Genomic DNA, 26,807 nt, shown 5'->3' with positions numbered 1-26,807 from the left:
TCAGTGAACAATCCCCCCTATAATGGCAAAAACCGCCCCTTTTGATAGAACATAATGAAAATGTGCGACCACATAGTAGGTGTCGTGGAGAATGATATCTAGTGAAGAATTTGCTAAGATTACACCTGTGAGCCCCCCTATAGTAAATAAAAAGACAAAGCCTAGACTTCAATACAGAGAGGGGTCTAAGTTTAGCTTTGATCCGTGTATTGTTGCTAACCAGCTGAAAATTTTAATTCCTGTAGGTACCGCAATGATTATTGTGGCAGCGGTGAAGTATGCTCGTGTATCTACATCTATTCCGACAGTGAATATGTGGTGGGCTCACACGACAAAGCCTAAGATTCCAATAGCTAACATTGCGTATATTATCCCTAGTGTCCCAAACGGTTCTTTTTTTCCTGTCTGGTGTCTAATAATGTGGGAAACTATCCCAAACCCAGGAAGGATTAAGATATATACTTCTGGATGTCCAAAAAATCAGAAGAGGTGTTGGTACAAGATTGGGTCTCCCCCTCCCGCGGGATCAAAAAAAGAAGTATTAAAGTTACGATCTGTTAAGAGTATTGTGATAGCGCCTGCGAGAACTGGTAGCGAAAGTAGGAGAAGAATTGCTGTAATTTTAATTGATTAGACGAATAAAGGTACTCGTTCAAAAATTATTCCTGGGGTTCGTATGTTAATAACAGTCGTAATAAAATGTACAGCTCCTAAAATTGAAGAAACACCTGCTAAATGCAAAGAAAAAATAGTGAGATCAACAGAAGGCCCTCTATGGGCTAAGTTTCTTGATAGGGGGGGGGGGGGTAGACTGTCCATCCTGTTCCGGCTCCACTCTCTACTATGGTTGATCTCAAGAGTAAGAGAAAAGAAGGTGGGAGTAATCAAAATCTTATATTGTTTAAACGGGGGAATGCTATATCCGGGGCTCCTAGCATTAGGGGGACTAACCAGTTTCCGAAACTTCCTATTATAATAGGTATGACTATAAAGAAAATTATAACAAAAGCGTGGGAGGTTACAATTACGTTGTAAATTTGTTCATTTTCTATTATTGAGCCTGGTTGCCCTAACTCAATTCGAATTAGAATACTTAGGGCAGAGCCTACTATAGCGGCTCAAACCCCAAAAATTATATATAGTGTTACAATATCCTTATGGTTAGTTGAGCATAATCATCGCGGTAAAATGTCTGAAAATAGGAGGTAAATTGTAAATTTATTGATGGGTTACTCCTTTTACTATGGTTTTATAGTTTAAAAAAAATTTAAAATTGCAAATTTTAAGATATACTTTATTAAAGCTTAATTTTGATTAATGTAAACTTTGAAGGTTTATAGTTTTTTTAACTTAAAGCTTTAAAAGCTTAGGATGATTAGAAGGCCTAATAAAAGGAATAAGGTTGATAATCAGTTTTGTTTCTTTTGCATATTTGGTGGTCTTTGATTAAATATAGCTAAGGCAGTATAAGTAATTCGTAGATAAAAATATAAGTTGATTATAGAACTTAATAATATTAAGAGAATTAGGGGGTATCTAGCATTTGCCAGTAGCAGTATTAGGACTAGGATCTTTGGGAAAAATCCAATTATGGGGGGTATCCCCCCCAAAATTAATATCAGTAAGTAAAGGGGTAGTTTTGACCCCTTGAATATAAATATGGTTTTGTTGAGTGAATTAATATTATGTTTATCTAAAATATTCGATAAAATAGCTAAGGTGATTGAGTAGACAAGAAAATAAATCATAAAAACTTTTAAGTTAAGCTCTAGTGCTACTAGAAGCCACGCTAGATGGCAGATAGCCGAAAATCCCACAATTTTTTTGGGGTAGTTTGGTTGAATCCCCCTATGGTCCCAAAAATTAATGATAACACAATATAAAATAAGAGTTTTTTTTAGTTATTGTTAAGGTTACTAGAAGTAAAGGGGTTAATTTTTGTCATGTTAGGATGATAAATGTGCTTAGTCAGCTGACGCTCTCTAATAGCGTGGGGACTCAGAAATGTATGGGGGCTGCCCCTATTTTTGTTATTAATGCTAAGAGTGTAAGAGAAGAGGATGAAAAATTTATTTCCATTTGTACGGATCTGATAATAAGTATCGAGGAAGCCACCCCTTGCACAAAGAAATATTTTATAGCAGCTTCTGAGCTACTAATATTTATTTTATTAATGATTAAGGGGATAAGGCCTATCAAGTTTATCTCGAGGCCAAATCAGACTAAGAATCAGGAGGAAGCTCTTAGGGAGATTATTGGCCCTAATAAAACTATCATTAAGAAAATTAGGTTGGCAGGTTTTATGATTATAAAAGGAGTTATTCTCATCGTTAGGTTATGGGCCTAAAAGCTTAGTTAGCTTACATTTAAGTTTTGGTGTTGCTGCACGGTGCTCTTTGAAGGTACAGGAGATAAGTTGTCTTTATTAAACTTAATTTTTTCTTTTTCTTTTTACCCCCATTATAAGAAAAAGGAAAATTAGGTTTTATTATACTTTATTATTATTGTTAGGCGGTTCAGTTAGGTATTCTTTTGGGAGGCTATTGTTTTGTTCAAGTTATTGGATAGATTAATTTAAGCTAAAATCTTTTATAGTCGCTTTAAAGTTTTATACACCTTTTGATAGATTTTGAAGGTAGAAATATTATTTATGTTTATCTAATTTCTTTATATATAGATTAAAGTGAATTAGCCAGCTAAAAGCGTGCCAGCCGCTGCGGTTATACGTAAGGTTTATATAAAGTTTGTTTAAGCGCATTTTGGCTATAATTTAAAAAAAAAATTTGAGTTAACTAGTGAAATAGTATCTTTTAATAAATTTTATGGTTTGTTGGATGAAAAGTTAGGGTAAAGACTAGGATTAGATACCCTGCTATGCTAGCTTATATTGTTTTAAGGAATAATTTTAAAATTAAAGAATTTGGCGGTGTTTTATCCTCCTAGAGGAACTTGTCCTGTAATCGATGTGCCCCGATAAATCTTACCTTGGTTTTTATTAAGTAATTGAGTTTATATACCGTTGTTGTTAGATTACTTAGCTAAATAAATTGTTAGTTTTCGTTATAGATAGTTTGGTTTTGTCACTTCAAATCAAGGTGTAGTTTATGCTAGGGTAGAGATGTGTTACTTTATTTAAGATTTGGATCGTGAATTGAATTTTTATGTGAAAAAGGATTTATTAGTAAATTTTAATTAATAAGATGAATTGAATCAGGCTCTAGAACATGCACATATCGCCCGTCACTCTAATTTTAATATTAGATAAGTCGTAACAAAGTAGATGTAAGGGAACTTGCATCTAGAGGTTAGAGTAGAGCTTTAAATCGATTTATTTACATTAAATAGTTCTTTGTATAACGGAGTGCTCTTATGAATATTTTTTAGTCTGGATATTAGAGGAAATTTGGTTGAATAAGCTAATTATTTTTTTTTGCTTTATTAAATTTTTTTGAAAAAGTTAGATAAGTGTGAACTGTGAAGGTGTTGAAAGATTTAGTTAAAAGTAAAATTTTTTGTACCTTTTGTCTCAGGGTAGGTTAAAATTTTAGATATATTTTAGTTTCCCGAATTAGAATGAGTTAGGTACTTAAGTGTTAATTGTGACAAAATTAATAGAATAAGTATTTAGTAGTGAGATGCTATACGAATTTTAGGTTATCTGGTTTCTTTAGAAATTAAAAAGGTAGGTGTTATTCAGCTACAGAGAATAGCAAAAAGTTTGTTAGGGTTAAGCTTAGCATATGATTTTTATATTTTTTGTTAGGGGTAGTTAGTAAGGTTTAATAGTGGCTTGTTGTTTAATAACATTTTTTTTGTTAAGAATTGAAGGGTTATAAAGAGAAGATTGTAGCTTTAAAAAATTGTTCATAATGATTTAATTAGTAGAGATAAGAGCTGGTTATTTTTTGGTTAAGTTCTAGTTGAATTAGTTTGGATTTAAGTTTAATAGAGGAACTCGGCAATCATTTACCTTAACTGTTTATCAAAAACATTTCTTTAAGAATGGTTATTTAAAGTAAATTCTGCCCCCTGGTTGTACTAAAGGGCCGCAGTAGCCTGACTGTGCTAAGGTAGCATAATCATTTGGTTTTTAATTGAGATCTGGTATGAAGGGATAAATAGGGTATGTCTATCTTTTTTAAATATTTTGAATTTAAATTTTTAGTAAAAATGCTAGAATTATTCTATGGGACGATAAGACCCTATAAAGCTTAATTTTTTTAGTTTTAAAATTTTTTTCTAGTTTTATAGCTAAGCTAATTATACTGGGGCGGTAGCTTATAAACTTAGTTTAGTTAAAATTATTGAAGATCCATTTTTGGTGAAATAAGACTAAGTTACTTTAGGGATAACAGGATAATATACTTTTGGAGTTCTAATCGAAGAGTATGTTTGTTACCTCGATGTTGAATTAATTAAACTGTAAGGTGAAGAAGCTTTACTAGTTAGTCTGTTCGACTATTAAAAAATTACATGATTTGAGTTCAAACCGGTTTAAGCCAGGTTGGTTTCTATCTATAGTTTTTAAAAAGTTTCTTAGTACGAAAGGACCAGAATCTATGAATTATTTATATAATGTTAATTAGTGAAAATTTATTTGGTTAATATGGCAGATTAGTGCGTTGAATTTAAGCTTCATTTATAAGACAGTGTCTTTTTTAACAATTTTGTTAATTTTAAGTTATACTTTGATATTAGTGTGTCTTCTCGTAAGTGTCGCTTTTTTTACTTTATTGGAGCGTAAGGTATTAGGGTATATTCAGATTCGTAAGGGGCCTAATAAGGTGGGTTATATGGGTCTTTTACAACCTTTTTCGGATGGTTTAAAGTTAATGACTAAAGAGCAGATTTGGCCTTTATATAGTAATAAAATGATTTTTTACTTAAGACCGGTGCTAGGTTTATTTTTAGCCTTAGCTTATTGAGCTTTATGTAATTTAGGGGGTACTGTTTTTTTTATCAGTATGGTTTAATTTATTTTTTAGTTTTATCGAGTTTAGGGGTTTATTCCCTTTTGGGGGCTGGTTGGAGTTCCAATTCTATTTATAGAATGTTGGGGTGTTATCGGGCTGTGGCTCAAACTATTTCTTATGAGGTAAGTTTGGCTTTAATTTTATTGAGTATTGTCCAGTTGGTGGGGAGTTTTAATTTGGGAGAGAGTTGGAGCTTTTCTTTAGTAAAGTTAGGTCTTTTATTAGTTTTATTAGGGGTATGGTTTTTATCCTGTCTTGCTGAGACGAACCGCAGTCCCTTTGATTTTGCTGAGGGTGAGTCTGAACTAGTTTCAGGGTTTAATGTGGAGTATGGTTCTGGGGGTTTTGCTTTAATTTTTATTGCAGAATATGGAAATATTATTTTCATAAGTTTGTTAAGTTGTTACTTGTTTTTTAATATAGACTTTTTTTTAGTTTTGTTTGTGGTTATATTTTTCTTTTTGTGAGTGCGGGGTTCTTTTCCCCGTTACCGTTATGACAAGTTGATAATATTAGCTTGAAGGGGTATTTTGCCTTTGGTTTTGGGATATTTTGGGTTTAGCTTGGTTAAAGTTCTCAGGGTCATTGAAGAAATTTGGGTCAATAAGGACAATTATAATAAAAATTGAAAGTGTGATTGTATAGCCCAAAATATCTTTAATTGAAAAATAAGGGTGGAAAGGGATTTTATCTAAATTTCTATTTAACCCTAATGGGTTATTGGAGCCTTTTTGGTGGAGAAAAACAATATGGATAAAAATTAGTGCGGTTAGAATAAAAGGTAGTAAAAAATGTAAGGTGAAAAATCGTGTTAGTGTGGCGTTATCAATTGAAAATCCTCCCCAAATTCAGATTACTAGATTGGGCCCAATATAAGGAATTGCTGAGAATAGGTTTGTGATAACTGTTGCTCCTCAAAAAGATATTTGTCCTCATGGTAGGACATAACCAAGAAATGCTGTTGCTATTAGTAGAAGAAGAATTATAACTCCTGTTACTCATGTAGTTAAGTTTTTGTAAGATGCATAGTAAATCCCTCGTGCAATATGGATATAAATACATACAAAAAATATTCTCGCGCCGTTGGCGTGAGAAAAACGGAAAAGTCAGCCAAAGTTAACATCTCGTATGATATGGGAGATGGAGTTAAAAGCTATATTAGTATCAGGGGTGTAGTGTATTGCAAGGAAAATACCTGTGATTACTTGAATAGTTAAACAAAGGATAAGGAGTGATCCAAAATTTCATCAATAAGAAATGTTAGAAGGGGCTGGTAAATCGATTAATGCTGAATTTAAAATTTTTAGAATAGGATGTGTCTTGTCTTTCGTATAGGTGCTGTCTTTCAAATTAGTGAAGAATCTAGATTATGTCTGCTTTATCAAAGCAGCCCTTTAAGTTTAAGGTACTTCTCTTTAATATTTTGTTTATGGTTAATGATTTTCTAGAAAATTGAGCGAAGTGGACCACTTGTTTGTGTTGTGATTTTTACGATTGTAATTAGAGTGATAAGAAGATATGTTATAATAATTGTTATTCATGCAAGCTGTAATATTAGGGAGTTGATTTTAATAATTGTGATTGTATTTAAAGGGAGAGAATTATAGAATAGTGAAATAGAGGGGGTTAGTAGAAGTGTTCCTACCAATAGATTTTTATTTTGAGTGGTTGAGATAGGTTCGTTTGGTGACAGAGAAGCTATGTATAAGAATAAAATAATTAACCCCCCCAATAGTACTAAGATGATAATGTAACTGATAAGACTTATTTTAGTTAAAAAAAATGCCTTAATTGCTAAACTTACGGTAATAAGAATTAATGCCACAATAAGTGTAATAGGGTGGTTTGAAAACGTAATTAATAGTAGGGTAAAGGTGATAAGGAGGGTAATTAAAACCAGAAAATAGTTAATTTATAATATCAGTTTTGGGGATTGAAGTAATTTTAGATTTTTCTGAGTTTAGCTAAAGTTTCAATTTCCTATTTTGGTTTACAATACCAGTGTTTTTAATAAACTACTAAAGCAGAATTATGGAAAATCTCAATTTTTTTGTTTACTTAGTTTTTTTGGGGGGTTTTATAAGTTTGGTTTTAAGCCGCTCCCACCTGTTATCCATAATTTTAAGATTAGAGTTTCTAATATTAAGTGGTTATCTTCTAGTTGTTAATAGAGTTGGTTACATATTGTTAGATAGTTTAGTCCTTTTTTTATATCTTTTTGTTGTTGTTTGTGAAGGCTGTCTGGGTTTGGGTATTTTGATTAGCCTTGTAAAAGGGTTTGGGGGGGGGGGGAGAGATATTTAGTATAATGAATTTGTTACAGTGTTAAGGATTTTTTTATGTAGCCTGTTTTTGACCTTCTTCTTGGGCTTGTTAGAGTTTCCTCTCATTGTAGCTTATCTTTTATTTTTAATGGTATGTATAGTTTCTGTGTATCCTTCGGGGGAATGAGGGTCTTTTAGAAGATTTTTTGGTTTAGATAGTTTAGGATATGCTCTTTTGTTTTTAACGGTTTCGGTTATAGTAGTAAGTTTATTGAGCTCCTATTCTTTATTGTTGAGGGGTGGAAGTGGTGTGTTTCTTTCTTTGAGTTTTGTTCTTATGAATTTCTTATAAAAGAGTGTCTTTACCGTATTCGTTTTATAAACCATGGGATCTCGCGAAGTTTTCCGGTAAGATTTCCCATCCTCTCGCTATTAACCCTTTTTCACTTAAATATCTAGCATTACGCAAAGTTAGGAATTATAATCTTTTTAAAATTAACGATGTTTCAATTAGACTTGAAAATTACTGTATGAAAACAGTCTTTCTTGAGTGTCAAGCATTAGTAGAACCTTTAAAAAAAATCATTTTTGCGTGCCCCTTTATAAAAAATCTTTTAAATTATCTTCAGTTTTTTCTAGAAGAATCAAAAACAATTCTTGTCTATTTGACGTTCATTCTAATAATTTTTTCTGTCCCCACGATGGTTTTGAGTTTGACGGTTTACTGTTCCAAACTCAAACCACTCTTGAGGGCTGGTTTTCTTACGAAATTTTACGTTTAATTGGAAAACATATGCGATTATATCAAAATTTAAATAAGATCCCATGGTTTCTACAACATAGAAATCGTTTAAAAGTAAATATAAATGCTTTTTATTAATTTATAAAAACTTGTTCAAGAAGGATAGGGATAATTAGTTAACCTTAGTTGTATTACAAAATTAATAATTATTCCCAAAGGCAATATTTTTAAATTTTAAAATATAGGTCAGGCTTAAACTTTAAAATCTCAATGTAAAGGATTTTTACCAGGAGAAATCTAGAATCAAGATGTCTGGTGAATTCTATCTAAAGCCTGTAGTTTCTTTGCCGCGATCGTTAAAATTTATCTCTCTTCGAGTAGTAAGAATGAATAATATTTTTAAAAACAAACTATTTGCAGAGAATTCGAAGAACGTTGTTTAAAAACTGTATTTCTAGAATCTAAAACAGTAATCGAACCATATGGTTCGATTGAGTTTAAAAGCCCCTTTTTTAAATATTCCTTTAAGTTAAATCCCTTATTTTTTGTCGCACCCATAGGCGTAGAGTTATATAGGCCCGTTGGGCCCGAGCCCCCCCAATAATTTTAAAGGATGGGCTGAGCCCCCCCAATAAATTTCGATAATTAGCCCCTCCCAAAAATTGGTAAGTATTGTTTTGCTCACATAGCTACTCCTAAATCTTGTAGTATTGTCGAAACAAACAATTTCGTTCGTCGTGTATCTTACTTCAGTACAAATATCTAACCTCGAGGTGTCTACCAAATAGTCAGAGCCTACAACGAGAGCAGCTACAACGACCAATCGCTAGAGGGATTGCAGTCAGGCCTTTCACATTTTATAGATTACAGCACTTACTCAGTCTACTAAATTTAGTTATATTTTATTTCGCCACGATTCCGCGTCACTAAAGTATATGTATTTCACGCGTTATTCATAAACATACACGAGTTGAGGAGGATAAACACTAATTAATTTTGAGAATGGATAAATTCGTAATCAAACGTCCTCGGTTATCATCATCAGGTAATACTAAAATACTTTGTAGTTTGTACATAATAATTCTAAAAATTCGCCGAATGATGGAAATGTCTCTATAGATCCAGAAACATTCGTTGATGCTTTGGCTGATGAGTGGGACACAGAGTTATCAGAGGGTGATAGGGAAAAGAACATAAACGATTTTCACGTTGAGAATAAACCAAAACAGCGAAAAAAAGGAAGAAGTTTCCAAACTCTTTGGAAAGAAGAATACCCTTGGATTTATTTTGATGAAGAGAAGAAAAAAGTCTTTTGTTCAGTTTGTCAAAAAGCCTTCAAAAATAACATTATCTCTTGTAAAAAGATAGAGAGCGGGTTTATTGCGGATGGAGTAAACGACTGGAAACACGCTAAATACAAATTTAATGCTCACCAGAAGACTGAATGCCATCATGAAGCTGTTGAAAAAAGTAATTACTTAAAATCAAATGTGAATATATTGGGCAAGTTAAATTCAGCACATAGCGTAGAAATGATAAATGCCAGAAACGCTCTTCGCAATTTATTTTCAAGTTTAAAATACCTTTCTCGTCAAGGATTGCCGATTCGAGGACATACCGAAACGGAGTCAAATTTTTATCAATTGTTGCAAACGCGGTCTGAAGATAACTCTTCATTGCAGTCTTGGTTAAAACGAAAAGAGAAATTCAAGTGGATATCGCCTGAAATTCAGAACGAAATATTACAAACAATGGCGCATGACGTGTTGCGGAATGTAGTGCATTCGATTAAAGGCGAGAGTCCGCCGTTCTTTTCGTTGATCATTGATGAAACTACTGATGTTTCGACACAGGAACAAGTAAGCATTACAATTCGGCATGTAAATAACCGCCTTGAAGTTTTCGAGAATTTCCTTGGATTTTACAAGACTGAAAGTACAACAGCAGATACGCTACTAAAAATAGTGGAAGACGTATTCGCAAGATTTAATTTATCTTTTGAAAATTGCCGGGGTCAGTGCTATGATGGAGCTGCGAACGTAGCTGGTCGTCTAAACGGCCTTCAGGAAAAAATAAAAACAAAGCAGCCGTCAGCAATGTACGTTCACTGCACCGCCCATTGTTTGAACCTTGCAGTGTCTGACGTGATGAAACGTGTTACAATTGCGAGAGATTCTATGAGCCTTGTCAAAGATTTTGTCAATTTTGTTAGGGAGTCTCCAAAACGCTTAGCAATTTTCAAAAATGTACAACATGATGAACCTCAAGCCTTACGACCTTTATGCCCAACTCGTTGGCTCTATCGTGTCAGCAGCGTTGAAAGCGTTGTAAAAAATTATCAAGAGTGTTTGGAATTTCTTGAACAATTTGGAAATATATGCAATGATAATGAGTTGGCGTCAAAATGTAACGGATTTTCGAAGCAGTTTATGAATTTTGGGTTTTACTTTTCATTAATAATGATCGAATATACTTTGGGACCGGTCGAAGAAGTTAATTCCAAAATTCAAAGTCCACAAATGTCTTTAAGATCAGTTGAAGAAAAACTCAATGTCCTTCGAGACGTTTTAGTTTCTCGTCGCAAAGAGGGATGTTTTGATAAATTGTGGCAGTATTCGTTAGGTGAAATATCTAAACTAGGCTTAGACACCCCGGTTATACCACGAATACGAAGGGCTCCGAAAAGATTGGAAAGCAATTCTCAGCCTCATGCTTTTGAAACGCCAAGAGATTACTACCGAAAAATCTTTTTCGAACTAGCAGACACTGTCATTTGCTCAATTGACGAAAGATATAAAAATTGCGAAGGGTTTACGAAATTGCGCAATTTAGAACAGGCTGTAATTCACTCTCTTAACTCGTCGTTGAGTAGTGCAACAACTGACTTGCAAAAGGTTGTGGAAGAAATATTTCCGGGAGATTTAAATTTTGATCGTTTACACGTACATTTGAAAATGCTGTCGGACATTTGCAAAACTCGTAAAATAAAACTAAATAATTTTAATGATATTAAGGATTTACATGTGAGAGATGAAGGTGTCATGGCAACTTTCACAGAAGTTGTGACATTGGTTAGACTATTTTACGTCGTTCCAGCTACCACCTGTACAGCTGAACGATCATTTAGCATGCTACGACGTCTTAAATCGTATTTGCAGTCAACTATGAAGCAACAGAGACTAAACCATTTAGCAATACTACATTGCTATAAGGAAATTCTCGATGAACTCTCACTTGAAAAGCTCATAAACGAATTCATTTAAAAAAATACTCAACGGAGAAATGTGTTTGCAATATACAGTTAGACTGATGTGTTGAGTTGTAACGTCTAATAAATTTCATAACCTAAAAAAGTGCAATATTTTTAAACACCAGAGCCTCACGTAAGACGCGCGAAATGATTAAAAGGGCGCCGTTTGTTACTATAAAAATAAACCTTATTGGCACTGAAACGCACTCTAAGTCTTTAAATATATTACAATTATAAATAGGAAATGTAAATTTCAAAGCTACGCGCCGAACTATACCCATTGAAATGATTGAATCAATGGATTAGATGACAATTATTTCAAATTTGATCCCATAGAGGTCGGTAATATCTAGACTAAACAATAAAATTGCGTTTAATATTGGTTCGTCGCGTATCTTTCTTTACCCTTTAAAATAGTTTTCACAAACTTTCGAAATTTGTGTCAGCGCAGGTGCGTTATTGTGTGTTTTCGTAAAATTACTTTGTTCAATTTTGGTATATTTGATTAGTTGAATAACTAGGATAAGCAGTGCGTTGTTTCTAAAACATAAGGTAAGTGCCAATGATTTTGAAAATACGTCGATTTTTAATAGAATTATTCATTCTTCGATGGATATCGGTTCAATGTTAAGGTTAAATCGAGCTGTTTATTCAATGTAGTTCACAAGCTACAACGACACATATTGAATTGGCTCAATATCGTGTTTAATCTACAAATAAAACTAACTAGTATTTGTCTGGTAGGCGCTTAACTATTTTTGGCTACAGCACGGTAAACGACCGATTGTCTAGTTGGTTCCTTAACATTTGTGTAGTTACGTCAAATCACTTTTCGTCGTGTATTCTGCTCTATCGCGGTTCGAAAGACGGCAAGCGAGTGCTTCACACATCAGAATATGTTCAACGGAAGTAGAAGGTTTTAATTACTCCAACTATATTGAATCTCTAGGACCTATGGACGAGTGTTCTTCTCTCGTCAGGATTTAATTTCGGGGGGGGGGGGGGGGTGGAAGCACACATAATCGAAAAACAATTGTGCATAGAAACATACGTTTCGGAGGAGGAGGGGGGGGGCAGAAAGTTCCCAATGTGCGTACTGGCATTACCGCTGAATTCCATAAAGATTTTGGTCGAAAGGCTTGGGGCCCCCCCAATAATTTTAGAAACTCTACGCCTATGGTCGCACCCTACGAATCGCGAATTGAAAAATCGCAAAACTTTTGTTCTTTTTCTGTGCATGATAAAAGTTTCAAATGTTATCGTTCAGAAATTGTGTACGATGATTTATTATTTCATTGCAGGGTAATGTTAATCGGTTGGTTTAGCTACGAAATTCTTCAATTATCTAGCAAATATATGCAGATATTTTGTAATACTAGTCAAATTTCGTGGTGGAATCACAAGAATTTAAAAAAGTTTGAGTTAGATCAAATTCAACATGTTGGTACTGTACAACATAACGTTCGATCTACTTTGATTAATTCAGACATTCTTGAACTGTATACTATCGAAGCGATTAAGACCAAAACCAGTGTTTTTATTCGTGCGATGGTAGAGCAACAAAAAAAAGTTAAAGAATTCTAGTGGTAAATATTTTTTAGATATATTCATTTTTAATAGATTAATTTATTTATATTTATAAATTCTAGCCCGAATTTCCAACCCGACATGTCGTTTTGTACCGAAGAGGAAAAATACCTTCTACGAATTGATGTAATTATAATTATTTTTAATTATACACTTAAAATATTTTTAACATTGGGTTTTTTATATTTATTAGCCTTCAAATTATTTATACCCCCTTCTTTAATTCTTTATTATTTATTAATTTAATTTGCTAGATTATATTTTAGTTTTATTTGTAGTGTTTCATATGTTTTTAAGTGTTTAAAAATATATATTGTTTGAAATATCATAGTTATTAAATATTATAATAACTAATTGTGTTTTTGATTACTTTTACTAAAACTAGCATTGTTTTAAAATAATAAAACTATTAAAATATTTGCGAAAAAAATATGAAAAAACTTATTTATAATAGTTTAGTTATTTAAAGTATTTTGGGTGGGGCCAAAAGTTGTCAAGGATATAAAGCGAAGGTCGCGAATTCGTTTCCCCATCTCGCAATTAACTAATTAGCATTTTAAATGGCGAAAAAACGAAAAAAGTGACACCAAAAGTGAATAAGCGTAAGAATTTGGTGGGGTCACATATTACCGCCGATATCTCGGTCCGAGCTTGTCGGATCGTGTCCAAACTTGTTGAGGTGATAGACCGAGGCTTAAGGGTTGTGGTCAGGGGTCAAGCGTCGAGGTCAAGGATCATCTTCATGGTGAAATTTGAGATTGAAATTAAAATATTTTATTGATTTTTCCAAGGTCAAAAATTGGTTTTTGGAAAAAAAATTTGGGGGTTGTTTTGGGGGGGGGGGGGTATTTTTGGCAGCCATCTTGGTGGCCATCTTGGAAAAAATGGTTGAAATATGAGTATCTTCTACTCACATACACTACAATGCGAGTCTGTGACTGTCAATGATATGTTAAACCTTAGTTCACAAGGCTTTAAACTGTTAACAATTTTTTCGTTATTTTCTCTTATGACTAGTTAAGTAAACGAAATACTTTAATTTTAATTCACCGTGTTTAGTAAATACTTAGTCAGTAGCAGATGACATACCGAGCTCAAGAGTGAAGCGAGGGTAAAAACAAGGAGTAATATATATATATAAGTACTACCCGAGGTGGTTATCACCGATTTTGTTGAAACTCAGGGGTTAGGTAGACCTTATGGTAGTATGAAAATTGCCAATGGGAAAAGTTGCAATGGGCTTTAACTTTCCCATGGCAACCGAAAATGTTTTTGACAACACAATTCGTATATTTTCTCATTGAAAATAGCATGGGAATCTGAGCACTTCTAAGGGTACCCCCTGTGAAAAACTTTAAAAAAAATTCAAATTTCAAAACCAAAAAAAAAATTTAAATTGACAAATGAAATGAATTTTATGATATTTTGATGACTTTCGGTCAATTTGATCAAAATATTTATCAATTGCTATTTTCAATGGGACAATATACAGTCTGTGTTGTCAAAAACATTTTCGGTTGCCATGGCAAAACTAATGCCCATTGCAACTTTTCCGTTGGTGAAATTTCATGTTACAATAAGGTCTACATACCCACCTAGTTTCAACAAAATCGGTGATTATCACATCGGGTAGTCTCCTCGTAAGTAGTATAATACTAAGGGATGTCACTCACAAGGAGACGACCCGAGGTGATAATCACCGATTTTGTCCAAAGTCGGCTATAATGTACACCTCTATGTAACTTAAAAAATCTGCAAGGGAAAAGTTGCGACGGGCTTTCGTTTTGCCATGGCAAGCGAAAACGTTTTTGACAACATGATTTGGAATTATTTCCATTGAAAATAACATGGGAATCTGAAAGATTTTAAGGGTCCCCCAATTGACCAAATTGCATTTAAACTTGATTAAATTAAATTTTTAAAATCAATAAAATTATTGTTAAACGTTTTTGAAATTTTAAAAATTTTAACTTTTTAAAAGGTTTCACAGGGGGACTCGTAAAATCCTTCAGATTCCTACGTTATTTTCAATGGACAAATCCCGAATCATGTTGTCAAAAACGTTTTCGGTGGCCATGGCAAAACGAAAGCCCGTCGCAACTTTTCCCTTCCAGGTTTTTTAATGTACATGGAGGTGTACACTATACCCGAGTTTTAACAAAATCGATGATTATCACCTCGGGTCGTCTCCTTGTCAGTACAATGCCACGAAGGCTTGGTCCTCTACACATTTCAATGCTGTGCCCATCCTTGTACCAAATCTAGGAGCCCCTTCTCTTTGCAGAAGCCATGCTCGCTTATTTAATGATATTTAAGAATGATTATGCAAACGTTTCTTGGATAAAACGAAAAATATTTATTATTATTTATTGAGAGATCCTTAAAAAAGGGATTTCAAATGAAAGTCTTTCATTGATTTTCGTCGTTTGTTTCATAAATACTCTCGCCATCAACATTTCCCCTGAAAGAAATGAAATACCCGAAACTTAAAAACTTATTTTTAAGAAGAGATCGCAATACAGGATGTCCAGAATGGCTCTGACTTACCAATTTTCTAAACACCTACTACAGTTTAGTTTGGGTTATCATCAAACATGCTCATTAGCCAATTACATAAATAATATCAACGTATCTCCTTCGTGTAGAACTTGGTGGAAGTTCACTCGAATCGGATGAAAGTGGTGATAGCGAAGAGTGTTCCACACAAAGTACATTGGCAAACCAAGATCGTCACTTGCGCCTCAAACACTTGCTTGTGGATAAACAGTAAAGTAAGCCAGAAAGGTGTCTTCCAAGTAGAGTTTTTGATGCCCTGCTAAACGGAACCTGGGATTTACAACTCCGTTGTCGTTGACGTCGCGAACAGCTCTATTACCGGTTCTGTCGCTTGGTCTCCTGTCCGGATAGCGAATACTAAGCAATTCAATAACTCTATGAGCATTACGATCGGCATCTCCGTAAATGAGTAGACTAAAATTCATAAGAGAATGGTTTTGAAACGGATACATTTTACTTTTAATGCTTATTAAAAAAGGGCCTTTTTTACAAAAGGAGATGTTTTATAGGCCTTATAATTAATAAAATTGAGACGTCAACTAGTAGGTATCAATTACTTTTTAGATGTTAAAACATATCCTCTTTTTAAAAAAAATTATTTTCTCCATTTCTGACATTAACCTACAAAACTCATCACCTTGTAGCTCCAGAGAAAATTGGTCTTTATCAATGAAACCAACTTTATTGTAAATTTTCGATAATTTTCTAATACTTTCTTTTGGGAGGTTTTCTTCAAGAACTATCCCACCAAATATATTTTTTTGAAAATTTAAATGTAAAGCGTTCTATTTTAAAATGATACCATAAAAATTATGCAACTGTAAATCTTGTAGGTTTTTAGCAAAATACCCAATTAGAGTAATTTCGAACCCCCGGTTTATGTTTTAAAATTTTTTGACAATTGTTCACTTGTGATTCCATGATCAATTGATCCAAATCTCTTAGATTTAATCCTTTTTTATCTTAAGATTCTTTGAACAGCTGAAACCAAATTTTCTATTTTCAGAAGAATTTATAGAGCCATTTCCGAAATATAGTCTAAGTGATTTTCTGACATTCGATCTTGACCTCTAAATACATCGACAGCGAATTTCTAAGCGAATTGAGTAAGACAAATGCGGTATACGTAACTATCTCAATAAAGTGGAGAGAAATCCGAAAAAGTTGATTAATTCTCAAAGTATGATCTGTGACCCTAAAATAGGCTTATTTTAATAGCTCTTAAGTTTTTTAGAATTCTTGTTCAACGATTAGATTATCCGGAAAATATCGTTAGGGCAAAATTATTAGATCTTCAAAAACAGTTTTTCTTGTTCAATCTCAGCTAACAAAACTGACTCCCTCCACCCTCTTCCAGTCGAGGTTCCCGATGACTGACTTCAATCTGCTGAAAGCATTGCCATAGATGCGATGTTTTCAACATAAACGTGTGGTACGCGAACGACTGTGGCCAGCTGCGTCTATATCTCACCTCTATGTACCACGAAACTGTGTGAAAATCTTGGCTTCTTACACATGATCTTTTCGTCCTAATTTGGAGATTTCAACTTAAGAACCGAAAATGAGAAGTTTTTTGCGAAACTGTGTTTGGTTTTAGACTTCAACTGACAGTGACGTTTCCGACTCAAAAAGGGAATATGATTTTGGATTTTATCCATGACCAACGTTTTCTGAAAGATAACTTATCAGTCTGCATTTTCCGGTTCTCCCAATAAACACGGCCTTTTGTTCATGAAAAGCTTAAGTTCCTAGAAGACATTTCGGTAATTCCTGCCTCCCAACTTGGATTCAGACAGGGTCGGCCTTGTACAGATAAGTTTATCCAATGTTTCAACGAGTGGTCTTCAATTCGTGATCAGCGTAGGCTGCCTGGCCTCTACGTGGCTTCGTTTAATTGGATTAAAGCGTTTGATTGAGTTTGCCACAAGCGGCTTTTTTCAAATGGAGGGCTTCTGGAATGGCTTCAGGATTTCTTGGAGTGTAATATACGCGAATAGGTAGATTAGTTAATAATGAAAATGAACAAAAAGGCTAAGCCCCCAACAAATTTGAAAAAAATTAAAATGAAAAATCTTACAAATAACTCGACACTCTTCTCGAGCAAACATAAAGAAGCACATCTCTGACCAAAGAGATCTTCTAGTAAAATCTAAATAAAACTAAATAAAATAACTAGAAATTCCAACGTTAGATCGGTTTCGTCCTATTTAGACTCATCAGTACCGTGCGGGAAATCTGGCATGCAACTATTACACCGATTTCAAAATGACGTTTTAGCGTGACACTATCTTAGCATCATGAGGTAAAGCAGGCTTATTTTCTTGCTTTTATACCCCAACATGGTGGGGTATTTTCACGTGCCAAATGAATTTTAAGATCCAACAATTACACCGAAAAGAGAAACTAAACCTAAACATGAAAATTTTCAAATCGCATTGCATAGCAACGAAACGCGAACTATTCGGCTCTCCATTGCTATGCCACGCGTTTTGAAATTTTTATATCATTGAAACGCAACGTGTACAGAGCAATTTTTCCCGTTTCTTTCTGAAATCCCCTCAATCAAATTCACCCTGTCATATTCCTAATGGAAAATGCTTGGAGCAACTCCATAATCGTCTGCAATCTGTACGTCGGGATATTTGCGACTTGATAACGCTATTAAAACTCGTAAAATAGACAAATTTCAATCTAGACCATCTCTTGACCATGAATGTACGATAGCCTTGCCCTACGTACTATCTGAAGTTCGCGTGTTTGGCTTTGAAGAATTGGTTTTTCTTCAGGAATGCCCGAGACCGGGATCTATTGCCGGCTAACTTTCAGCAGAATGCCACTCAGCTCTCAAACCAACAATTTCGTTGGATGGTCTCGGAATTCATATTTGCTGATTGGATTGTTCAAAATTGTTTATTTAATTTATTTCAATTTCTAATTTTTATCGATTGGTTTCTTATTGTTTTCAATGTTTTCTATTCAAGTAATTTAATTTGACTTTTTAAAATAGAAGATACGATCAATTTTGTTTTAATAAAAAAAATATTCTTCAAAAAACGCTCTATTAATATATTTGAAAATAAAAAAAATGGTTTCTACCGTCGAAGAAATTTTTTATCATAAGATAAATTTGGTGTATTGTTTCAGTATGTCTTGGCAAATGCAACTAATATTTAAAAATGGTACCGTTGTTTCATAAAATAAAGTTGATTTTTCAAACCTTAATTAAATGAAAATTAATGATAGCATAACGAATGATACGTACGCAGGTCCAAAGTTGCAAACGATAAGACTAAAAAAAAAGTCGTTTTTATCTCTTCTTGTGCCAACAGAACATCCACAACCAACATCAGTAGTGGTTGCCCAAACCAGCTGTAGAATGAAGTAAAGTGTTACTATGGTTTGGCACGCGTGGTCTTGTTTCATTTAAAGCATATTTCTCGTAAAACATGTTTAATACATAAATTATAATATATGTAAAAAAATACTTAATATATTATGTTTACCATGTAATAAGTAATCTATATATTTTCTATTTTGGTCAAACTTGTTCAAAATAATGGTTTTATGACAATTTTCATTATTTAATACTGTTAGTTTATTTTAAGCCTGTTGACAATTTAATTATCTACTTGTCCTTACCGTTGACTTTTCAAATTAGGTGCAAAGCAAATTATTTAAGCTTTGGTAAGGCACAGAAATAATAGCTTATAATAGAATAGTAGAACTATCCGCCCAACATGACGCCACCTACGCTTTTTCGATATCTCAGTATCTGAATATGGTTACGGATTAGTTATAATCTCAGTAGTATTTAGTGTGGAAATTAAAATGGGTAGAACTTTGAATTTAATCAGACCAAATGTTTGTGTGATCTATGCAGAAATTATTATTCTTATTTACCCAGCAAACACAAATTGGTTCATTAGATAGCTAAAGGATAATATCTTGGATATTCGTGATGTCACTAGAATATCCATACCTCCAGGTTTGATGCCAAGATATCTAGATGTCATACGTATTGAGATTCAGTAGATATCAAAACGCAGGATCTTCAATATCCGGGGTGTGTTATAGGGAGTTTTTTTTTAAATAGGCTTTTTCAGGGTAAAATACTTTAAATATGACATGTACATGTATAGTAGATTTTACATAGAAAGGATGTTTGATATTTAAATAACAGTCGGTGAAATGTCAGTTCTGCGACCGCAAAGTAACGCGATCCTATCTTCTTTCGATATGGGCATTTATTCAGTATGATATTAAAACGATAATTAGGGGGAAAAAGAGCTTATCTTTTGTAAGGTTGTTCCTATAGTTTTCAGCGTACCTTTGTTCTCTATTATTTTAATCAAGGAGATCTTTAACATTTCATTCCTAGAAGAATATATATAAATTGTATTCAAATATGTATCAACTAATTAACTATCTATGTACACTTTTGGATTTATCATAGGATCAAAACACAATTGGGGCAGTTGATTTTAATCTCAATTAATGATGTTTTTGACCCAAAGTTATTAATTAGGCTTCAAATGTATTTTGTTTAATGACTGATTTAAGGTCACACCCGTGAATGTTTGCACTGGCAACGGATTTAATATAAGGTGAGCTTTCAATTTCAAAAGATTAACTAATAAACCATTTCCGTAAAACATTTATCCAAAATCGTTCCTCTCTGAAACAAGTACTGCATATTGTGGCTTCCGTTACAACACTCAAACGAAAATAATGGATTACAAATTATCAGAAAACGCGAAGATATAGTATAGATATCTCTCAGACGTCGTGATAAAATCAATTTGAATGTCTATCAGAGTGTATTAGGATTTACACTGCATATCTTTGCAATGACATTTAAATATTATCAGAAAAAGGAAATTTGTTTATTATTCAATATCCATAGGAAGACGAACAACTTCGATATTTGAATGCAGGAATATTAAGATCAAAATCGGATACTTGGGGACTTTGTGTTTGCTGGGCAATAAAGGTATCTCCGATAGTTATTCGTTGTGACGACGTTAGGGGCTGTGTTTTCGATCATTTTCCAATCCGGTCTTTTAAGGGGATTTCTGATGAATTGTAGTAATGGCTCAAAAGGAAGCTTTCTTTTAATTGAAACTTTGAGTAAGCGGTGTGAGTAACTTTCCGACATAGGAAGGTCTTCTGATTTGAAGCGCACGATGTTAGGTTTTTAATTAAACGAAAACGTTAAAGTGTTCCTTGTTTCATTCATATCAATATTAAAATTATCTAATTAAACTATGAAAAACATTGAAATTAACTTTATTGTGTAATTAAATAAAATAAACTAGTTTTCCCAACTAATTTTAACCTCTTCCAGGGGACAAAGTCCCCTAGGAGGGGTTATACAATCACCGTGTCTGTGTGTGTGTCTGTCCTGCAGTTTCCGTGCAAAGGGCAATCATTGCGTACGCAGTTTCTCGAAATCTCTGCTTTCGCAGTTGCTAGGAATTAGGGAACGAAGTCGAAGGGTTGGCAAAACCACCGTGCGACGGTGAGCGTTAACGGATTAATTTGCGGTTGGGTTTGGTTTCGATGGTTTTTTTTTCGTTAACGCTCAAGGTCGCGACAGTTTTAACTCAGTTTGATTGGATATTTCGTTATTGCGATGTTTATGTGTAGGGTGTGAATGTTGAGTTGGTGTTATGACGGTTGTGGGTGTTGAGTTTGTTGTGTTTGTTATGACGGTTGTGAGTGTGGAGTCTGTTGTGTTGGTTGAGTCTGTTGTGTTTGTAGGGGCATTTTCTTTTCAACTTCTTCTTATTGACTTTTGGGACGGACCGATGGCTGAGTGTTATGGCAACCTCTCAACGTCAATTGGCAGGGTTTCCACCAATTGTTCACGGTATTCGTCTTAGTGTCAATTTTGGATTTATTGGCGCCGGTCGGGAATCGAACCCGGGTCTGCTGCGTGCAAAGAGATTTACTCTAACCACTGAGCTAAGTTATAACGTTAGGTACTATAATTTAGTCTACATAATTTTAAATATTTATAAATTATATTAATTTTATACTTAATTAAATATTTATAAGTTATATTAATTTTATACTTAATTACATATTTATAAATTATATTAATTTTATACTTAATTAAATATTTATAAATTATATTAATTTTATACTTAATTAAATATTTATAAATTATATTAATCTTATATTTATTAAATATTTATAAATTATATTAATTTTGTATTTAATTAAATATTTATAAATTATATTAATTTTGTATTTAATTAAATATTTATAAATTATATTAATTTTGTATTTAATTAAATATTTATAAATTATATTAATCTTATATTTAATTAAATATTTAAGTATTTTAATGTAAAATTTGAGTGTGATCAGGAATTGAACTCGCAATGTTATCATGCGGATAGTTCACCGCCGAGCCATTGCCTTAATTAGGGAAAATTTTAAAGTAAAGGAACCATTAGGCTACGGCGGATTTTTTTTACTTAACGGATGAATATAATATCTGAGGACATTTTTATTGAACTTCGTTTTTTAATTTTTGTGAACTTGTTTTTATTTCGTCGGGAATTGAACCGGGAGTGCGGTTTTAGGACTTTCATTCGTTGCCGCTGTGTTATGGATTCCTTTTACGCTGTGTTATAAATCTGTAATAAATTATTCAATCACGTTGTTAAACTCTTTAATTGTCATTGGTTTATTTTTTCGGATACCCTTTTTTATTAATATAATATGTATCTGGTTTTTACGCAAAGGAAGGGTCGTATGTTATTTTTACTGATCGATATAATGCTGTTTTTTGTCTATTCTTTGATCTTATATTTTGATCTTTTGGTTTTTTTTCACGATAACGTCCAGTTTTGGAGGAAACTTTATAGTGTGTACGTCGTGTTCTTTAGCTTATCCGGTTTCATTATAATAACGTCGAAAATTCATGTTTGTTAATGGTAAGGTGTCGCAGTTCTTGCTATAATTACATTTTCTATTGTTAGGTTTCAAAAGTTTAGAAGGAATTTGTTGCTTGATTGCGTTATATTTTTCTTCCGGTTATTTTATCTTTGAAGCCTGATCGATGGAGTTAACATTGTATATTTTCTATTAAGTATTTTTGTTTTGAAGGCTGATCGATTGGGTTAATATTAAATATTTTTATAGGTTATTTTTGCTCTGAAGCCTGATTGATTGCGTTATTTTATATATTTCTATTCGTTATTTTTGCTCTGAAGTCTAATTGATTAGATTATTATAATCTATTGTGTTTTTAGCGTATTAAATTTCAAGAGTAATAGTTCATTTATGAAGAAAATATCGAGATGTAAACATCGTGCTCTTACATTTATGTTGGCCTGGTTTTTAACTGGGTCGTCATTTATTTCAAACGTTTTCTTGACTGACTAAGATGTTTAATGCAGTTCATCAATTGGGTTCGTTTGTTTTTATTTATAAAGAGTTCTAACTATTCCGTCTACGGTCATTTATTGATATACGAGCTGTCTTTTAGTCAAGTGGCTTTCTGTGCTTTGTGAATGGTAAGTTTTTCGCTTCTTGTTTAACATTTTTTATTGGTTTGGATATTTGGACATCTAAGATTACTAATGCAGTCATTGATTTCCTGGGTGTGCAAGTCGTTATATGATGTTGGAAATTGGACGGTATTGGTCTTTTTCATGCGGTATGTGTCACAACGTCAACAGGAAGTCTACGTGTCGTTCACTACCAGATGTCGAATATAGCTATTCTACGATATCTTCATCAAGGGCGAGTGTTGAAATAAAATGAGCGTTAAAGATGCGGCAAGTATTTCGTAAGTGAGGAAAATACAAATATCTTTGTAGATATTTCTTTCATTAAAATTTGCTTCGTATTATATTTAACTGATAAACTCATTCTGTAAATAGGGTTAAATTCAATTGTGCATTATTTTAGTACGTCTAACTCGCTGTGGTAACTACTTAATTTATATTATTCTGAATAAATTAAACTCGGTTCTTTCGTCTCAATTATTTTAATTAAAATTAAAGTTTTAAACCGGGCGGGATTTAACTGGGATTACGTTTTTAGTAAATAGCTATAAATTGCGGAGATATCTTTAAGGGTCGTCTTGAGAAATTAATACCACTAGGGAAAATTATTCCGAAGAGAGGTTTATTTTGGCTTGCCAACTTGTTTAATGTAGTAGCGCCGCTTTAAAAAATAATAAAAATTTATCTTTATCTCATATTTATGATTTATAAAAAATACGTAAATTGTAATTTAAAAATAATTATCCGGGCGATAATAAGAAACAAAAAACAACTCTTCAGATTCCCCTCAAAAGGTGTATGGGTGAAAACATATAACCTTACTTGGGTAAAATGTGCAGTTTCCCGGTTGTATTCGTAAGGATATCTTTCCGTATTCAAATAATATTCAGCCTCCATGTACCAAGTTTGAATGACTTCATCATAATCACAAGTGGTCAGTTTAATTGGACTCTAGATTGAAAATTAAAAAGAAAATTATGAATTTTTTTCAATTGAACATCAAACAATTACTTTAACAATAATGTTGAACTTTGAAAGAATGGCTATCTTCAGATAACCTGTACACCGAGTTCGTGTATTTAGCACTGTTAATGGTACATATTTTCAAGAGTTCGCGAGTGCCATTTAAAAATGTCAAAGCTACGGCAGTGTAAGTCATAAGATCTTAGTTTTAGTGGACCAACAAGATAGGGGGAATGAGCTTTTGTGTATTGTCGATTGGATGCAACGATAGAAATCGGTTCAACATAGTCATTTTCAAATGCTACTGATAGAAATTAAAAACTTTTTCTCTGTAAAAAACCGCACCTATCTAACCAACAAATAGTTAATATTTCGAAAAAATGGTTCTTCGCAATTCCGTTCGAAGGGTAGAATTAATGGGAATAGTTTAAAATTTTGAAATAATTTGATAGGAGGACAAAATATATTGAGACTAATTGCCATTGAATTTGCTCTCCTTTTGTCGAACTGATAAACATATTTCCTAAATGTAAATGTGTACATTTAAAACCCTTAAAAATTCTGATCTGTCAAACTGGTGTCGTAAACAAATTTTTTTTCTACGATGACGTTTATTTTGTAAAAATAAAAGGAATAAAAATTTAAATATCAATTTAACACTTTGAAACAGATTAAAATATAATAGCTATTAAAAACCATGTTGTTCACCCGTTTCGTAACTTCATACGTTGTTCAAAAGTTTTACATTTAGCTAGTTAGTTTTCACATAAATTTGAATGTTTCGAATTGAGATGTTTTACAATTAATGATTATCCCTGAAAAAAATACACCTCAGGTTGCCAAAAGCAGAGCCAACACAAAAGCTTTCTAAATTATTATCATAACTGCGAAAATAATTCGAGGGATATATCTTTTTAACTTTTTGATTTATCAATATCTGTTCCTTGGGATAACAAAATCAGTATATGCTATCTTTTAACCTGATTTGGCATAAATAATGCAATTAGAAATTGTTGTACGGTTTTACAATTATTAAAAGCAGCGATAATTACGTTGCATTGGTGACAATTGGAAAATTAAGTACATTTTTTATTAAAGGTCTGATGGTTTTCATTAGTTAGCAAACCCTATGAAAGCCAAAATAACAATTTGTTTAGCATACCGTTAAGTAATTTACAAAAAAAATATTTCCTAATGACCTATTTTATAATAACCCTTATTCGGGTTGTGATCATTCTTGAAATGGGTGATTTTTAGTAAATATCCTGATATTAACAAGTTGCTTCAAGACAAATTAGGCTTTTTAGATAACATCGCCAAAATTGATTCCAAGTAGTTTTATCACTTTTAATAGTAATAATAGGTCTAGATAATGCAGACCAAGGTCTGTTTGCTAGACGCCTAGATGTAATAATAATCAGCTAGGCTAATACCAAAGGCACAACCCTAGGCCTAAGTCATCAAGTGACTTTTAAAGTCTTGAATTCAGGTGGCCGGGTTACACTTCGTAGGAGGGTGGTGGCAAGCCCTGCATGACACGCGATCGAGCCAACAGCTCCCTACACTAACAATTACCGCTAACCTCAACAAGTTTTTATGGAGGGTAAAACCCCTTAAACCAGTGGGGAGAGAACTTGCAAGCTCAACGCAGAAGGAGTTTTTGCTAGTTTTCAGCGAGTGCCACATGTTAGGATCGAACCCGGCTCCTCTTGCTGCGAGGCGAAAGTGCTAACCACTCTGCCACCCCACTTTACATGTTTGCGCCTTAGCAAGGGTAAGAAAAGAGAAAATAATAAAATTGGGTCCCTCTTATATGGGGAATTGCCCTTTAATCGTTATGCCAGGAACCACTCACTTATTGGGCGGGTGGTTTGGCTGGTGGGCCCTATAAATAACGCGGGCCTCAAATGCAGCGCTTGGGAGCATTGGCCTAGAAAATATAAATGTATTTAAAACAAATTATTAGAAATATCAAAGGTATTTTTAACATATCACTTAATATAATGGACGCTCAGCCGAGGTAGTGCCAAGGATCGAGCGTTCGCTATTGACCAATTAGATTTAAATCGATAAATCGGGAATCTGTGTTACCATTTAATTAACACAAAACTAAAACTAAATTAAAACATTTTTGTTGTACTTTATTTTATCCTATATAGTGACCTTATTGCTCACTTACTCATTCGGAGTGAATTAACTCCGGCAACTCCCTACTTAAGCCGGATTCGAAACCCATTTTCTGGCCTTTAGAAGGTTCCAGAAAATTGGTCGAGCTAGGACCACTGAACCAAGGGTAACATCTCCCAATTTACTACTTATACTTCACTTGAAATAAAGTTCTACTTACACGCTACCTGTTTAGTTTTAAAATGCTTTCAGTCTCACATCGACCAGTAACACTTTAATGATTAAAAAAAGCTTTTGTTTAACATGTGGCATGTCACTTTGTGTAGACAATCAGCAATTCGATCAGCATACTGCAGCAAGAAAGCATACTACAGCGAGAATGAATAAACTAAGGGAAGCTGATAAGAAGTTTTACGCTGGTTTAAAATGGCATTATTTAATAATGAACAGCAACAGCGAAATTTTCTTCCAAATGGTGATATCAACCTTTAAATTTTTGAATGTAGAAAGTTGAGTTCATAATGTTTCATACTTACTAATAGTTTCTGTATACTTTGGGAAACTTGTTTAAAAGGTTCAACTGAAAGTAAAACGTCAAAACAATAACTTATTTAATTATTCTTGGTTCATAATGTACATAAAGAGACTTTACCTGGATCACTATCTTCTATCCGAAGGCAGTCAGAAGCCTTGTCTTGCGCTGCTTTAGCTAAATCATCATTCCAGGTCTATTTAAAAAGCACTCTGTTAATTTAAGTTGACTTACGTTGAGAAGTAAAACATAGAAGATAAATAAATGATATTATGTAGGACTAACGATTTTAT

At 33.3% G+C, this 26,807-nt stretch overlaps 1 protein-coding gene across 1 annotated transcript; it reads left to right on the top strand.

Annotated features, from left to right (window-relative positions):
• Positions 1-8,981: 8,981 nt before the first annotated feature.
• LOC149945701 (zinc finger MYM-type protein 1-like) lies at positions 8,982-11,242 on the top strand. Its single transcript, XM_090176689.1, has 2 exons — positions 8,982-9,024; positions 9,099-11,242. Exons 1-2 carry the CDS (start codon positions 8,982-8,984, stop codon positions 11,240-11,242), a joined length of 2,187 nt encoding a protein of 728 aa, XP_090032815.1.
• The last annotated feature ends 15,565 nt before the right edge of the window (positions 11,243-26,807 follow it).

This window comes from Leiobunum rupestre, chromosome 5 (assembly GCF_980474605.1).
Source record: "Leiobunum rupestre chromosome 5, qqLeiRupe1.1.hap1, whole genome shotgun sequence".
In the NCBI taxonomy this organism is placed as follows: Eukaryota; Metazoa; Arthropoda; class Arachnida; order Opiliones; family Sclerosomatidae; genus Leiobunum; species Leiobunum rupestre.
Note: the sequence above shows the minus strand (reverse complement) of the source record. Positions and strands in the feature narration are given on the sequence as shown.

Coding starts and splice junctions, on each gene's coding strand:
- LOC149945701 (XM_090176689.1), top strand. CDS start 8,982: ATGGATAAATTCGTAATCAAACGTCCTCGGTTATCATCATCAG. Junction 9,025..9,098: donor TCCTCGGTTATCATCATCAG/GTAATACTAAAA, acceptor ATGTCTCTATAG/ATCCAGAAACATTCGTTGAT.